This window comes from Salvelinus alpinus, chromosome 14 (assembly GCF_045679555.1).
Source record: "Salvelinus alpinus chromosome 14, SLU_Salpinus.1, whole genome shotgun sequence".
Lineage (NCBI taxonomy): Eukaryota > Metazoa > Chordata > Actinopteri > Salmoniformes > Salmonidae > Salvelinus > Salvelinus alpinus.
In genome coordinates, this window is record NC_092099.1 from 2553797 (window position 1) to 2568819 (window position 15023).

The following is a 15023-nucleotide window of genomic DNA, read 5'->3' on the forward strand; positions in this document are numbered from 1 at the left end:
CACTACAGTACATGTATGTGTATTATGGGGGTGTCGGGTTCACCTAGGGGTCATGATAAGGGTTGTACCAAAATGTTTGATGTATTAGAATAATTGATTATACTTATGTTGTATTAATAGAAGGGGAGTGGTTATAAAACCCCTCCCCGTTACATTTATAAGGTCTTAGACTACAGATGAACAATATATATACATTATGAGGTTTTAATATTTTTCCAAAGTTGTTTTCTAATTCTCTCTTTCTGCCTCATTATAAAGAGGTCCCTCTGAGAAATTTGTGACTGTGAAGAAGGAGCTCTGCAGGGGAGTGAAGGAGATAAGACTAGTCAAACATTCCACAATAAATCAACTTTGGGGAGTGGACGTTTACTGCTAAGTTTTTAGATGACACTAAAAGCCATTGTTTATATGCCTTGGTAGGCAGGGTTTTGGTCTCAGGAGTAAAAAGGTAATGACGTAGGTATTGACATCACCAGGCTAGACTAACAGTGGCCATGATTTAAGTCTGATGACTGCATGGGAAGTGCTGTCAATATGCAGATAGCAATGGGTAATTTGGTGTGGAAGGGCTGGTTACCCTGATATCAGGCACAGTAATGCAGCCTGGTTATGCAACAATTAGGCCTGCTAATGCAAGGCATCAAGACTGGATATGTTCAGAGGTAAGGTTCAGGGTTCACTTACAGCTTGTCCAGGTGGGCCTCTTCTACCATCAGAACCCTAATACAATCCAAACAGGGAATAAATACATCATACAGACACAGTTATTACTGAGTTACCTCATAATGTGGTGGTGCATAGATAAGTGAACTATTCGGTATAAAGAAATATTAAGCCAAATATCAGATAACACCTTTTTTAGCAATAGAGAAGAAGAGAGATAGTAGTCATACCGTCCTGCCTGGTTCACCGGGGCCTCCCTTCTTACCATCCTCCCCTGACTCTCCCTAGGATTCAAGACAAAGTACATCATCAATGACAATAACAGGAAGTGACACCGGTGAAAGAAACATAGTGACGGCTTAAACAGGAAATGAGGTGTGAAGATGCTCACTCCTACTCACTGTGCAATTGCAAATCAGCACACAAAACATTAAGAATACAAGGAAACTTTATAGTTGATTTCCTATACAAACACTGTAATCCCCACAGGCAGTTAACACACTAGCTTGGTGAGAGGAAGATATTACCACTGGGCCGACATCGCCTGGGTCTCCTTTAGGTCCAGCCACATTGTTATCTTGACCTGTGGTTCCCTAGCAAACACAAAGCAAATGGAATCAGATTCAGAATCAGTTTGGCTGTTAAAGATGTAGTACAAAATACTTTGTTGACTAGTTTGGTTGGTTTCTCTGTTATATCTACCATATGAATCCCAATGATTGGGATTCCTGCTATCATTATAAGGTAACACCAACTGAAGACTGAACCAGTATCAGTTTTTCCATCCCTGAACTAAATAATTCTGTAATGAAAACAAGCACTGATCTGTTGAGCAAGGCACTTAAACCTAATTGCTCATGTAAATCGCTAAATTACTGAAATGTAAAATGTAATCTGGAATAAGGCTGTACTGTATTTCAGATGTTAACAGATTCTTACAGGATCTCCTCTGATTCCTGTATCCCCGATGTCTCCTGCATGTCCTTTAGTTCCTTTGGGTCCCTGAACACAGAAACAAACATTTGTGAGTGGTAAGCACATCCGAATAATTAAAATGAATGAATGCATGGAAAAGTAGCCAAAAAATGATGTTTATGAGGTTGCAATGACCACATGAGGACTCACCATTCTCCCAGGGTTCCCTCTGTCTCCTGGGGGTCCAGCGACTCCACTCTTGCCCTGGTGGAAAGCAGTAAATCAGTCAGCCACACATTCAAGCGTGGTCTAAAAGTTAATCATAAGTCATTATATTCGCCTTTACTACTGTGGGTCTGTCTTGTAAGCGTAAGCATTCAAAGCTAGATTTACTGTACATTTTGTTATGTAAAGTTGTGGATTTAAGGGAGGATTTCAAAAGCACTTCTGACATGAGGCCAATATGTCAAAAGCTGTAACTGTTCACGTAAAGTTCTGTATGACCTTCCAACTTTAGGATACATTTTCAGCACATGCCATAGAAAAACAAATCTTATTGTAAAATAAACTACGCTTTTCTTACCTCTTCTCCGTTTATGCCATCCAGGCCGATCTCTCCATATTCCCCCTGACAGAAGACAAGGGTTATTGAGGGTAAATCTCATCACTAACATTTAAACAAGCTATTATGTGATCAACATATTATCAATTATCATTTGAAGTAAAGTATTGATTTTTCTATTGAAAAAAAACCTCACCTTTTCTCCAGAGTATCCACGACCACCCTGATCAATTGAGAAAAAGGAGATACATTCTTACATATTTTATGCAAAAAATATATTACATTCTGTTTTGATTTCACATCAGTTAACCTATTGATTGATACAGTGGTGCTAAGTGGGTACTGACCTTGATGCCCCTCTGTCCAGGACAGCCCTGGAAACCTTGCGTTCCATTGACACCAGGAGGACCTCTGTCTCCCTGTCACACGAGGAGAAGAGAGAGAGATGTCCTGTTACACAACATTTACACTATATTGAATAGCATTGAGGTTGATGATGGTTGCCGTTCATCACCCTAGGGTGCTACCCATTGGTGGTGCAATGTGTATCAATGTGTTACAGCACTTTGAGTACTGGAAAGGCTCTATATTCTGTAAATCCAACTATTATTCTGTTTAAACTTCAGAGCAGGCGCATAGTGTGGCCTGAGGGTACAGTCTTACTAAAAAAGACAGGAAGAAAGCTGAACAGATATTTGTGAGGTTAAAGTTGTTTCAGATATGAACAGAATTCTGACTTACGGGTCCTCCCTCATCTCCGGGATGTCCTGCTCCGCCTGCTCCACCTGGACCGCCCTGCAAGATAAGAAGCATATTACACATAAATCTGCACTGTATAACTAACTCATCACAATAGTCTTTCACAAGGCATTTATATTTTCCTAGGCATTTTTACACACTTAAGTACAGTCTTCGAAAAAAGGTATATTTAAAACCAATAAGGGTTCTTCTGCTGTTCTTCCATAGGAGAACCCTTTGAAGAACTATTTTTGGTTCCAGGTTGAACCCTTTTGGGTTGAATGTAGAACCCTTTCCACAGAGGGTTCTACATGGAACTCAAAAGAGTTCAACCTGGAACCAAAAATGGTTATCCTATGTGGTCAGCTGAAGAACCCTTTTGGAACCCTTTTTCCTAAGATTGTGCATTAGTATACAGTACTTAAGTTCAAGTAATAATAACAAAGCACGTTAGTAACCTTGGGTCCTCCAAGACCGACTGCTCCTCGGTCTCCCCTTGTGCCGGTGCATTTACATGGCACTGCACAGCACTCCCTCTCAGCAATGTTGTCCTGCAAATTGGAATATGTATAAAGTTGGAATTTAACAAAACATTTTCTGTGTACAGCCAAAATTGGTTGATTATCCACTCAATCCAAAACTGCATATCTGTGACTTGACTACGACTTCAAGTATCTTCCTAATGTTCAATGTGGTCATACTGTACAGTAGATTAGTCCTTAGACTTTCTCCAGGTTCTTTCCTAAAAGCATTTGTGTGGCAAAGTTGGGTTACATGGCTGAGTTGGACTGTATGTTTCAGGTACAAGTACGAGAACATGTAACGATTCTGTAGTGAGTGACAGTGACAGCACTCACAAGTTCCTCCAGAAGCTCGTAGTCCAGGTCCATGACATTGACTCGGAGGGGTCTGGTGTACCTGAAGCCTCGGCCAAACTCCAGCAGCACCGCCTCCTCAAACTTGGGTACCCCTTCCAGACCCACCAGGATGAAGCTGTTCACACCTAGCATGGCACAAAACACATATTTAGTTCTCTTTGTCCAGGATCTTTCTCAGTAGTTTCAACAGCCATAGCAATCCAATAATCCAGCCATAAGACTTATCCTCACCTGAAATCTTAAGTTCTTCAACCCGTCTCTTCATTTCGTTATACTGGCCATCCAGACCGTCAGTCAGATGGATCACAACCTGTGCGTGGTTGGGGGGGAGGCAATCATATAATTTCATTTGACTAATAATGAATGGCATTTATTTCAATAGGTCTGCTTCAATTTTTTGGTTAAGTCAAACTTAACCAAAAAAGATAAATGACGGACTTCAATCTACTCTACTCACACCGTTCCCTGTGGGTGAAGATATTAATTACATTTATAAAAAGAGACAGGCAGACACACCTTGACTGCGTCCGCGGCTCGGCTTTTGAACCTCGAACCGTATGCGGCGATGGTCTTGGCATTGAGGACATAGGGGCCGCGATTGCGCAGGGCCCGGAATGCCTCAAACAGCGTGTCGGCGTTGTCCGTGAACTCCAGGTGGACAGGTTCCGAGGCGGTATCCATGGCCAGGATGCCCACCTGGATCGAGGGGATCTGTCCCGACGAGCAACTGATGCCCGTCATCTTGGTAATCCTCTGGAGGATGGCACCCATCTTGGACTCCAGGATCCTCTGGGCCTGGAAGATGTTCTGCGAGGACACGTCGAATCCCACCAACACCTCCAGGCTGCAGGCTGAGAGAGAGAGAGAGAGAGAGAGAGAGAGAGAGAGAGAGAGAGAGAGAGAGAGAGAGAGAGAGAGAGAGAGAGAGAGAGAGAGAGAGAGAGAGAGAGAGAGAGAGAGAGAGAGAGAGAGAGAGAGAGAGAGAGAGAGAGAGAGAGAGAGAGAGAGAGAGAGAGAGAGAGAGAGAGAGAGAGAGAGAGAGAGAGAGAGAGAGAGAGAGAGAGAGAGAGAGAGAGAGAGAGAGAGAGAGAGAGAGAGAGAGAGAGAGAGAGAGGATATGGGGAGGTTGATTGGTGGTTGGTGTTTGGTGCTTCTCTGTACTATGACTTGTAATGTAGATGTTTACCAGATGTTTACAATCCATATGCGGTCTGCTATTACCTGAGTCATTCTAAAGCATAGCAATTTTTTATCAATGTTCTATATGAAAGTAAAGGATGTAAGCAAAACAAGCATGAGGAAGTGACGTAGATCTGCCAAGATATGTCCTCCTAACACCAACACTAGGGGAAAGATAGGGTAAAATATCTGTGATCCTCACCTTTTGAGGGTTCCTGGCTCACGCCAGTGCACAGCTTGATTCCCTTCACCTCGTCGTCCAATGTTTCCAGGATCTGCTCGTTGAGCTCAGAGAGCTCCATGAACGTGCTCGCCCTGGCCACCGTGGAGGCCTCGCTCGCCAGGTTGTTCAACTCATCCTCAATGTCGCCCACGCCAACGGCGTAGATGCGCACACCGGTGGCCTTCAACCCCAGAGCGGCAGTCTTGCCATCGTCGGATGATTTTCCGCCAGTGACGATCATCAGGATCTGGGGGATGCCCTCATCCTTCCTGCTGCCTTTATCTTTGATGAAGTGGTTCTCCTGCACGTGGCGAATGGCAGCACCTGTGTTGATCCTGCGGCCACCCTTGTACTCTGTGCGACTGAGGGCGCTGATGATGTCGTCCTTGGTCTTGTAGGTGTTGAGGTAGAAGACGTCGGTGACGTCGGTGGCATAGTGGGCCAGGCCAATCTGCAGGTTGTCACGCTCGGTGAAGAAGAGGTCTATAAGGTTCAGGATAAACTCCATCACTTCCTTGAAGTTGTCCTTGCCAAGGTTGATGGAGCCATCCACCAAGAACACGATGTCAGCAGCCTTGGCTTTAGGGAGTCCTGAATCTGAGAGAAAGATAGAAAACAGAGAGAGAGAGAGAGCGACGGAGAGGTATAGAGAGAAAGAGAGGTGCCATGTTGAATCCTATTCACAGTATTTATTTGGCTATTATTCAATATTTATCAGTACATTTCTTACACAGAATAAGGCGAGAATGCATTGCTTTGTGGTTTCACTTACTTGGGTCATCAATTTCTGTAGGGGCCTCCTCGGGGATTGTCCCATTGAGCCTGGCAATGAACCTCTCCTTAATGCTAGGCAAGCCGGGGAAAGTAGGTACCTGAAGAACATCGGCAGAGCTGGTGGCAATCTGGTTGAGCTGCCTGGAGTCTGCTCCGCCAGCCCCAATGCCAATGCAGTTGACCCGAGAGCCTTTGAGCAGAGGGCCATACACAGATACGTCAGTGGGGGACCTTCCACCTGTGAGGACCACCAGATGCTGGGAGGCCTCCGCAAGCCGGACACCTGCCGAGGATTTCAGCTCGTTCCTGATCACATACTCGATGGCTTTGGCCAGATCGGCCGATCTGCCACCCTGCTGGCGTAGTCTTTTGATGGCAGAGAGCACAGCTGGCTTGTTGTTGTGGGAATTGAGAGAGAAATCCGTCTTGACCTTGTCAGAGTATTGGACGACAGCGACCCGAACCTTGTCAGGTTGCACATCCAGCTGCTGAACGATGTTGAGGATGAAGTCACGGATGTGGGCTATGCCACTGGACCCTGTGGTGTCCGATCCGTCTATGAGGAAGATGATGTCCTTCCTCCCCATGTTGAGGTTAGCTGAGAAGTAGAACAGAAAAACAAGTCAAGCAAGTGGGGTTTTACTTTTTATGTTGGCAAAAAAAAATATTTAAAAATGTGAACAAAAGGGAATTGTAACAGTTGAGGCGATATCATACAAAACATAAAAAACAGGTTTCCATTCAACCTTTTTATTCAGGGAAAAGTACATGTTGGATAAAACATGTCACAACAGGCCTGATGGAAACAGCTATTTTGTTGGTAGACTTTCCAAATATTGACAAAACAAAATACGCTAATCAAGGTGGGATCTTTTTGTGTCTGTAAAATTAATTATGTGAGAAAAGGAGGTGGAAGTTGACCTTTACGCGCAAGTATTGATATAATAACCATCATACCAAAAGTAAACTTGGAGTCACGCGATGGTATGTTGTGTAGTCCTTCCACTACGACTCGGGAAATGTAGCATGTAGTTTATTAGGCTACAGATTTTAAAAATGATGATGAACTTCACATGGTAGTGAAAGTACACCGTGATGAGCTTGATGCCCCTTTCCAATAAATATTGAGAGTCTTATTCTGGTGACATGATGATCGAGGATTGGCTGCCATTTGAAAAATAAATCATCTCATCATGTAGGCTATACCCGCACTGTATCTGGGAGCTGTTGGCTAGAGCGCACGTGCCAAGAACAAAGTGGGCACATTCACTATATAATGCATTTTGTTTTGTTACATAACAATACAGCCTAGGATCAAGCCAGGGTCTGTAGTGACGCCTCTAGCACTGAGATGCAGTGCCTTAGACCGCTGCGCCACACTCGGGTGTGAAAATGTTCATATTGTCTTAAGCAGATTTTAGAGAATTCAAATTCAAATCTGTCACCAATTGGATGGAAACTTAGCTACATAAAAAAATATATTTGATGGGTCATAACTATTTAGGAACTGCATTGGGTTAAATAATGTAGAATCTCTTACCAATATCCAAAACAGGAGGAACAAAACTACTGGAGATGTCAGTGGTGGTCATGGTGTTGACTGAAGCAATAAGCTGCTGCTCCACTGTTGGAAGCTGCCCAAAGTTGTTAATGGAGTAGGCGAACTCTGGTTTCAGGGAGATCTGCCTCAGTTCGTCGGGGTTGGCATTCTTTGCCCCGATGGCAAGAGGGGCAACCAGGTTGGTCTTCAGCTGGTTGGCTGGTCCAGAGACGTCGTCGTTGGACTTTCCACCCGTGACTAGAATGAGGAACTGAGGCACACCCTCCTCGATGCGGCTACCGGCTGATCTCTGATAGATGTTCTTGGAGACCCAATCGAGGGCACGGCCAGTGTTTAGACGGTTTCCACCCCTGCTCTGAATCTTCCTCGTGGCCTGGCGGACCTCGTCTTTGGTGGAGTGCTCGTTCAAGAGGAACTCCATATTGGCATCGTCACTGTACTGCACCACTGACACCCTGACCCGATCCAGACCCACGTCCAGCTTTTCCACGACCCTCCCGATCATGTCACGGATGGCGGGGAACTCGCTGCGCACAGCTGTTGTGCCGTCAATGAGGAAAACCACATCCCTCTTTTCTCCGCCAGTGGATACTATGGTTGTGGTGACTGTGGGAGAAGACAGGCACATCAAATGTGTTTGTTAGCAACACAAATTGAGCTGCATTAGGGCATAGATATTAACCAAATTCGTTATGGGGATATTTTATGTTCTAATTGTACTTCATTATAACTATGTTTTCACCTTGCATCGACCCTTTTGACTACTGATCTGTTTGTATGAGTCAAACGATATAATCTAGTTTTAATCTATCATTATTATTAATAATACATTATTAATGATGAACATTTGAGAAACAGTTTTTATTTATATTCAACTAGACTACAGTATCACAGGTGGTGATGCCGATGACTGAAACCCAGTTAACAGTGAATCCGAAGGCAAAACAGCTTGCTCTGTAGTGCTGCTTTGACAAACTCCCCAGTAAAATAACCTGTTGTTTTTCTTTTTACCCCACTGGTAGCTTACATCAATCAAAGCTGTAAACACTACCACATGAGCACATTTAGCAGAATTGTTGTTTTTGGTCTCTGGAGACTGTATTGCCTTCAAGAAATATTATTGTACCAGCACGTTGTTTGGTTGTACTTGTGTGTTAGCTAAGAGATAATTATTTTTGTGCCCCTGCAGTAATTAGTGGATTAGGGTTTCCCATGCAAAAATGTAAAACCTCCTCAGCTGACCACCTTGAAGCAATTATTCGCCTATATTTGCTATACCGGGATAGAAGTCAATAGTATGTGTTATGAAGTTATGAGTGGTGGTAAAAAAAAAAAGAATCACCAAATGGCACAATTTCTGTACTACTCCATGCATGAATTTCACTGTGGCGTTGGCCCCCTCTGTCAGACATGGAAAAACAATACAGCAAAAGACATAAGTAATGCTAAAGTCAGTGTAGGTCCATTTAAACCAGTTAAAATGTAGCATGGGCGGTGGGGTGTAGTACCACTACTATCCACTGGAGGGCAACTAAATTGTATTCATTCGAAGCACAAGACCCAGGCATTTCCAATAATACCTTATACACTCAGATGTAAAGTGTTTGTTTTAATTGGTAAAAAATCTAATATACAATATATATATACAGTGGGGAGAACAAGTATTTGATACACTGACAATTTTGCAGGTTTTCCTACTTACAAAGCATGTAGAGGTCTGTAATTTTTATCATAGGTACACTTCAACTGTGAGAGAAGGAATCTAAAACAAAAATCCAGAAAATCACATTGTATGATTTTTAATTAATTAATTTGCATTTTATTGCATGACATAAGTATTTGATACATCAGAAAAGAAGAACTGAATATTTGGTACAGAAACCTTAGTTTGCAATTACAGAGATCATACGTTTCCTGTAGTTCTTGACCAGGTTTGCACACACTGCAGCAGGGATTTTGGCCCACTCCTCCATACAGACCTTCTCCAGATCCTTCAGGTTTCGGGGCTGTCGCTGGGCAATACGGACTTTCGGCTCCCTCCAAAGATTTTCTATTGGGTTCAGGTCTGGAGACTGGCTAGGCCACTCCAGGACCTTGAGATGCTTCTTACGGAGCCACTCCTTAGTTGCCCTGGCTGTGTGTTTCGGGTCGTTGTCATGCTGGAAGACCCAGCCACGACCCATCTTCAATGCTCTTACTGAGGGAAGGAGGTTGTTGGTCAAGATCTCGCGATACATGGCCCCATCCATCCTCCCTTCAATACGGTGCAGTCGTCCTGTCCCCTTTGCAGAAAAGCATCCCCAAAGAATGATGTTTCCACCTCCATGCTTCACGGTTGGGATGGTGTTCTTGGGGTTGTACTCATCCTTCTATTCCTCCAAACACGGCGAGTGGAGTTTAGAGCAAAAAGCTCTATTTTTGTCTCATCAGACCACATGACCTTCTCCCATTCCTCCTCTGGATCATCCAGATGGTCATTGGCAAACTTCAGACGGGCCTGGACATGCGCTGGCTTGAGCAGGGGGACCTTGCGTGCGCTGCAGGATTTTAATCCATGACGGCGTAGTGTGTTACTAATGGTTTTCTTTGAGACTGTGGTCCCAGCTCTCTTCAGGTCATTGACCAGGTCCTGCCGTGTAGTTCTGGGCTGATCCCTCACATTCCTCATGATCATTGATGCCCCACGAGGTGAGATCTTGCATGGAGCCCCAGACCGAGCGTGATTGACCGTCATCTTGAACTTCTTCCATTTTCTAATAATTGTGCCAACAGTTGTTGCCTTCTCACCAAGCTGCTTGGCTATTGTCCTGTAGCCCATCCCAGCCTTGTACAGGTCTACAATTTATCCCTGATGTCCTTACACAGCTCTCTGGTCTTGGCCATTGTGGAGAGGTTGGAGTCTGTTTGATTGAGTGTGTGGACAGGTGTCTTTTATACAGGTAACGAGTTCAAACAGGTGCAGTTAATACAGGTAATGAGTGGAGAACAGGAGGGCTTCTTAAAGAAAAACTAACAGGTCTGTGAGAGCCGGAATTCTTACTGGTTGGTAGGTGATCAAATACTTATGTCATGCAATAAAATGCAAATTAATTACTTAAAAATCATACAATGTGATTTTCTGGATTTTTGTTTTAGATTCCGTCTCTCACAGTTGAAGTGTACCTATGATAAAAATGACAGACCTCTACATGCTTTGTAAGTAGGAAAACCTGCAAAATCGGCAGTGTATCAAATACTTGTTCTCCCCACTGTATATATATATATTTTTTTTATATACAGCTTAGTCCCCGAAATTGGGCACTAATTCAGTCAAATCAAATCAAATTGTATTGGTCACACGCACTGAATACAACCCGAATAGAACACCTGTGGACTTTACAGTGATATGTTTACTCATGAGGTTTTAAATAGGCCTCTTCTCAAGAAAGTTTGAAAACTTGGCATATAAGTTGGTCTAGGGCACTGCATCGCAGTGCTAGCTGCGCCACCAGAGTCTCTGGGTTCGCGCCCAGGCTGGGCTGGGTTCGCGCCCAGGCTCTGTCGCAGCCGGCCGCAACCGGGAGATCCGTGGGGCGACGCACAATTGGCATAGCGTCGTCCGGGTTAGGAAGGGTTTGGCCGGTAGGGAGGGTTTGGACGGTAGGGATATCCTTGTCTCAGTATGTAAAAATGTAATAAAATGTATGCACTCTACTGTAAGTCGCTCTGGATAAGAGCGTCTGCTAAATGACTAAAATGTAAATATGTAAATGTAAATGATTATGTACAATCCCATCTAGCCTATTCATAGAAGCTAACATCCTTTAGCGACTATTCATGAAGACATCTTCTGACCGCATTGCTTGCAGTACAGTTTCGGAAGCATAAGGAACATATCTTTCATATCATCGAGAAATAGTCTTCAAAAAACAAAATACTAAATCACACTTTTATAGGTTTAGTGTTCCCACACTGCCATGTTACAGCGTTTGTTTACGGAAGACAGATGGAAGACAGAGGCCACCACCTGTGCTAATTAGTTATCTAGCATGCTCAAACACCTGTGTGTAAGTCTAAATGGGGAGGAAGTGTAGCGGAAGTGTAGTTCGTCGGATGGAGAGACACAGCCGTATGGATCTGTGCAAACCTGCTAAAGTAAGTGTATGTTTTTTATTTTAAAGATTATTTCTCACTGATATGAAAGATAAGTTACATATGTTTTAAAAACTATCGCAAGTGATGATTATTGACGTTTCTAAATGAGTGTCGGGATTGTAGCTCACATGGTCCCACCGGTAAGAGGTGCTTATAGCTGAGAACCCTTGGGATAAGGCAGATTGCCTTGGGTCCTTGAGAGCAACAATCAATCATGATGTTTTTTTTTACAATTTGACACATACGCGACCAGGTAATTAGCCAACCACTGGCCACTACTGTGAAATGTTGTCCAAATATTCCATAAAATGTGCTAAAATATTGTGAATGAAATTCATACAGACATTAATCCTATAAAACACATTAATGATAGCAAGAGAGGGCATTACCATCCACAGTTGGGAAAACAGGGCGTAGCCTGGCAATGTCGTCATCGGACAACTCTGTGAGCGTGGAGATCAGCGTGTCCTGGACTGTGTACAGGCCAGGGAGGTCATCCACAGTGTACGCAAAGTTGGGAACATAGGAAACAACCTGAAGCTCCTGAGCGTTTACATCTCTGGTCCCGATGCTGAAGGGCAAAACGCCTGACTTCTTCAGTGATGTCGCAGGTCGACTAATATCATCTGTGGACCTACCGTCGGAGACGACAATCAGGAACTGTGGGACACCCTCCCCCTTCCTGCCGCCACGTCGAACATTCAGCACTTCACTACTGACAAACTCCACTGCCTGACCCAGGTTACGTTCCCGGCCGCCTCGCTGCCTCAGTCCATTGACAGCGTTCATAACCCCTTCCTTGGTTGTGTGGGAGTTCAGGTAGATATCTGCATTGGGGGAGTCGCCATACTGCACCACACCAATCCTGATCTTGTTCTCGCCCACGTTGAGGTTCTTCACGATTGAGCGGATGAACTCCTGGATGATGGGGAACTCCCTCCCGACGCCATCTGAGCCATCAACAAGGAAGACGATATCCTTCTTGGGACCCCGAGACTCAGCTAAAAGGAAGGGAGAACATACATTTTTAATTAACCACTGCTCCTTCTGTAGTAGGTAGGCTAATATATTTCAAAAGCATGTTTCACAACGATGTTCAATATCCTTTTGCAAACAATGATTGAACACTTCAGCTGAAGGACTTTGCTTCTAAGTGTCTTACCTCCCGAGCTAATGAATATGGTAGGATCGGGATACCTGGCTTTGACAAGTCTTGACAAAACAGAGAAGAGCTCTGTCTGGATGTTTTGGAGGTTCCGCATGTTACGGACAGAAAATGTTTCGTTAGGGGAATTTGGGATTGACTGCATCTCCCTGTAGTCAGCATTTCTAAGGCCAATACTGACAGGGACCACACCAATACGCTTTAGCGCGATCGCTGAGAGTTCAACACTATCACTAGACTTCCCACCACTAATCAAAATGAGTATTTGTGGAACACCCTCCATGTGCCTGCTGCCAGAGGAAGCGGTAAAGACATTGTTCCTGACATACTGAAGAGCTGCTCCAGTGTTGAGGGGTCTCCCTCCTTTAAGTGTGATGCCTCTGATTGCATGTATAACCTTGTTTTTGGATGCATAAGTGTTGAAATAGAAATTGACCATTGCATCCTTACTGTACTGTACCACAGAAATTCGGTCTTTGTTCTCATTCACATTGAGCTTCTCAACAGCTCTCAGTATAAAGTCTTGTATAACTGGGAACTCATTTATAATGTCATCAGATCCATCAAACAAGAAGACAACATCCTTCTTGGTTTCTTCAGGTTGAGCTAGAAATTACAATACATATATGCTGTGTTTTGTATAACGACTCATAAAAGCATTTAGACATTTAGTCATGTTTTATTTTCAAATTAACTCATTGACTAACTTTCGATTATTCCATAGTTCTTTGGATGTCACCAAATTGTCTTTCCACTATGAAAAGAATAGACAAGTGACACTTAGAAAAATAAGGTTACTTACCAATACGAGTGGTACGCTTTAAAGTGAACAGTACATCTAATAAGATGTCTGGAAGCTCTCCAAAGTCAGTGATTGGAAAAACAAAATTATGAGCAGCGGTGGGAAGACCAACTGAGTCTGTGCCAATACTGAAGCTCAAAATGCCAAGATCTTTAAGTATCGAGGCCGGCTGCCTAGCACTATCGCTGGACGGTCCTCCTGTGAGCAGTATCAGTACTTGTGGAACACCTTCAAGATGTCGGCTTCCCGAGATGGTGCTAAAGACATTATCCTTAACATACTGTAGAGCTGTCTCAGTGTTGCGCGATCTTCCTCCCTTGTGTCTTAATGTTCGTATCTTGCTGATGACAGTGTCCTTGGATGAGAAGGAACTCAAGTAGAAGTACACTACAGCGTCACTGCTGAACTGGATCACTGCTACCCTGTCTCTGTCTGCGGCAACGTCAAGGTTTTCCACAACTCTTCGTACAAAGTCTCGCATAGCAGGAAACCCACTCCGACTGCTGTCTGAGCCGTCGATGAGGAACACAATATCACGTCGTCCGATCCGCGATTCCACTAGGGAGAATAGTACATGTGGATTGAACAAGATATATCAGTACTAAAGGGGGACAGGGGGTTGACATGCTATAACCATTATGGCATAGCAAAGAAAGAACCAGTGAAACAAAAGAAGAAGAAAAAAATCATTTCCAGCATGGAGTGGTGAGAGTCAAGCGAAGATTGACCCTTTAAAAGATGTGATGCACGAATCTTAAAATACGCAGCATTTTGTTTTAAAATGCAGCAAAAAATTCAAGCAAATAAGAAAGGGGCACAGATGAATTTACCATCACATGCTATACACTGCAGGCGAACAGAGCACATTGTCCTCTGTGTTGAGGACAGTGGCAAATTAAGTCTCTAAATACACCACCAAGATTCTACAATCTTGTCTTCTCTTAGGAAAAGTGATATCATCAAAAGAAAATACACAATTTACGGTTATGAGCCTGCTTTTCCTAAGGAGAAGAAAATGACTCATTGTTCTTACGTTGGAGAACAATGCCAATCAACGGCGGAACAATTACATTATTCACATGGGATTCATGAGTTTCAATAAGTTATTATATGAAAAGTGTTTCTGACATCCCTTACCCAAAATGCCAGAATATTTCACAGTAGTGATTCTCATTGAAGATAAAAGCTGATTCTCCAATCTATAAAGATCAAAGTATTCTGAAAATGTAAATGCCAAAGAAGGATTGAAAGAAAGAGTTTGCAGCTCTTCGATGTCTGTAGCTTTTGAACCGATGGTGATGACCATGATACCCTGTTGTTTCAGAGCATGAGCGGCATTGCTAATTGGGTCTCTGGATCTTCCTCCACTTAAAATGACTAACACCTGTGGAACAGCAAGCAAGCGTCTACTTCCAGCTGAAGCAGTGAA

General features: G+C 43.6%; 1 protein-coding gene across 5 annotated transcripts in view; it reads right to left on the bottom strand.

Annotated features, from left to right (window-relative positions):
• Positions 1 to 15023, bottom strand: part of LOC139538301 (collagen alpha-3(VI) chain-like) — a 102047-nt gene that overhangs the window by 20598 nt on the left and 66426 nt on the right. For all 5 annotated transcript variants that reach the window (XM_071340166.1, XM_071340165.1, XM_071340164.1 and 2 more), the window contains 17 exons: positions 12017 to 12628; positions 7473 to 8099; positions 5931 to 6530; positions 5138 to 5755; positions 4273 to 4607; positions 3988 to 4066; positions 3736 to 3881; positions 3337 to 3429; positions 2882 to 2935; positions 2488 to 2559; positions 2337 to 2363; positions 2162 to 2206; positions 1789 to 1842; positions 1603 to 1665; positions 1191 to 1256; positions 894 to 947; positions 685 to 720 (listed from right to left, as the gene is read on the bottom strand). In XM_071340166.1, coding sequence (XP_071196267.1) covers positions 685 to 720; positions 894 to 947; positions 1191 to 1256; positions 1603 to 1665; positions 1789 to 1842; positions 2162 to 2206; positions 2337 to 2363; positions 2488 to 2559; positions 2882 to 2935; positions 3337 to 3429; positions 3736 to 3881; positions 3988 to 4066; positions 4273 to 4607; positions 5138 to 5755; positions 5931 to 6530; positions 7473 to 8099; positions 12017 to 12628 — 3581 coding nt within the window. The remainder of the gene's footprint in view (positions 1 to 684; positions 721 to 893; positions 948 to 1190; positions 1257 to 1602; positions 1666 to 1788; positions 1843 to 2161; positions 2207 to 2336; positions 2364 to 2487; positions 2560 to 2881; positions 2936 to 3336; positions 3430 to 3735; positions 3882 to 3987; positions 4067 to 4272; positions 4608 to 5137; positions 5756 to 5930; positions 6531 to 7472; positions 8100 to 12016; positions 12629 to 15023) is intronic.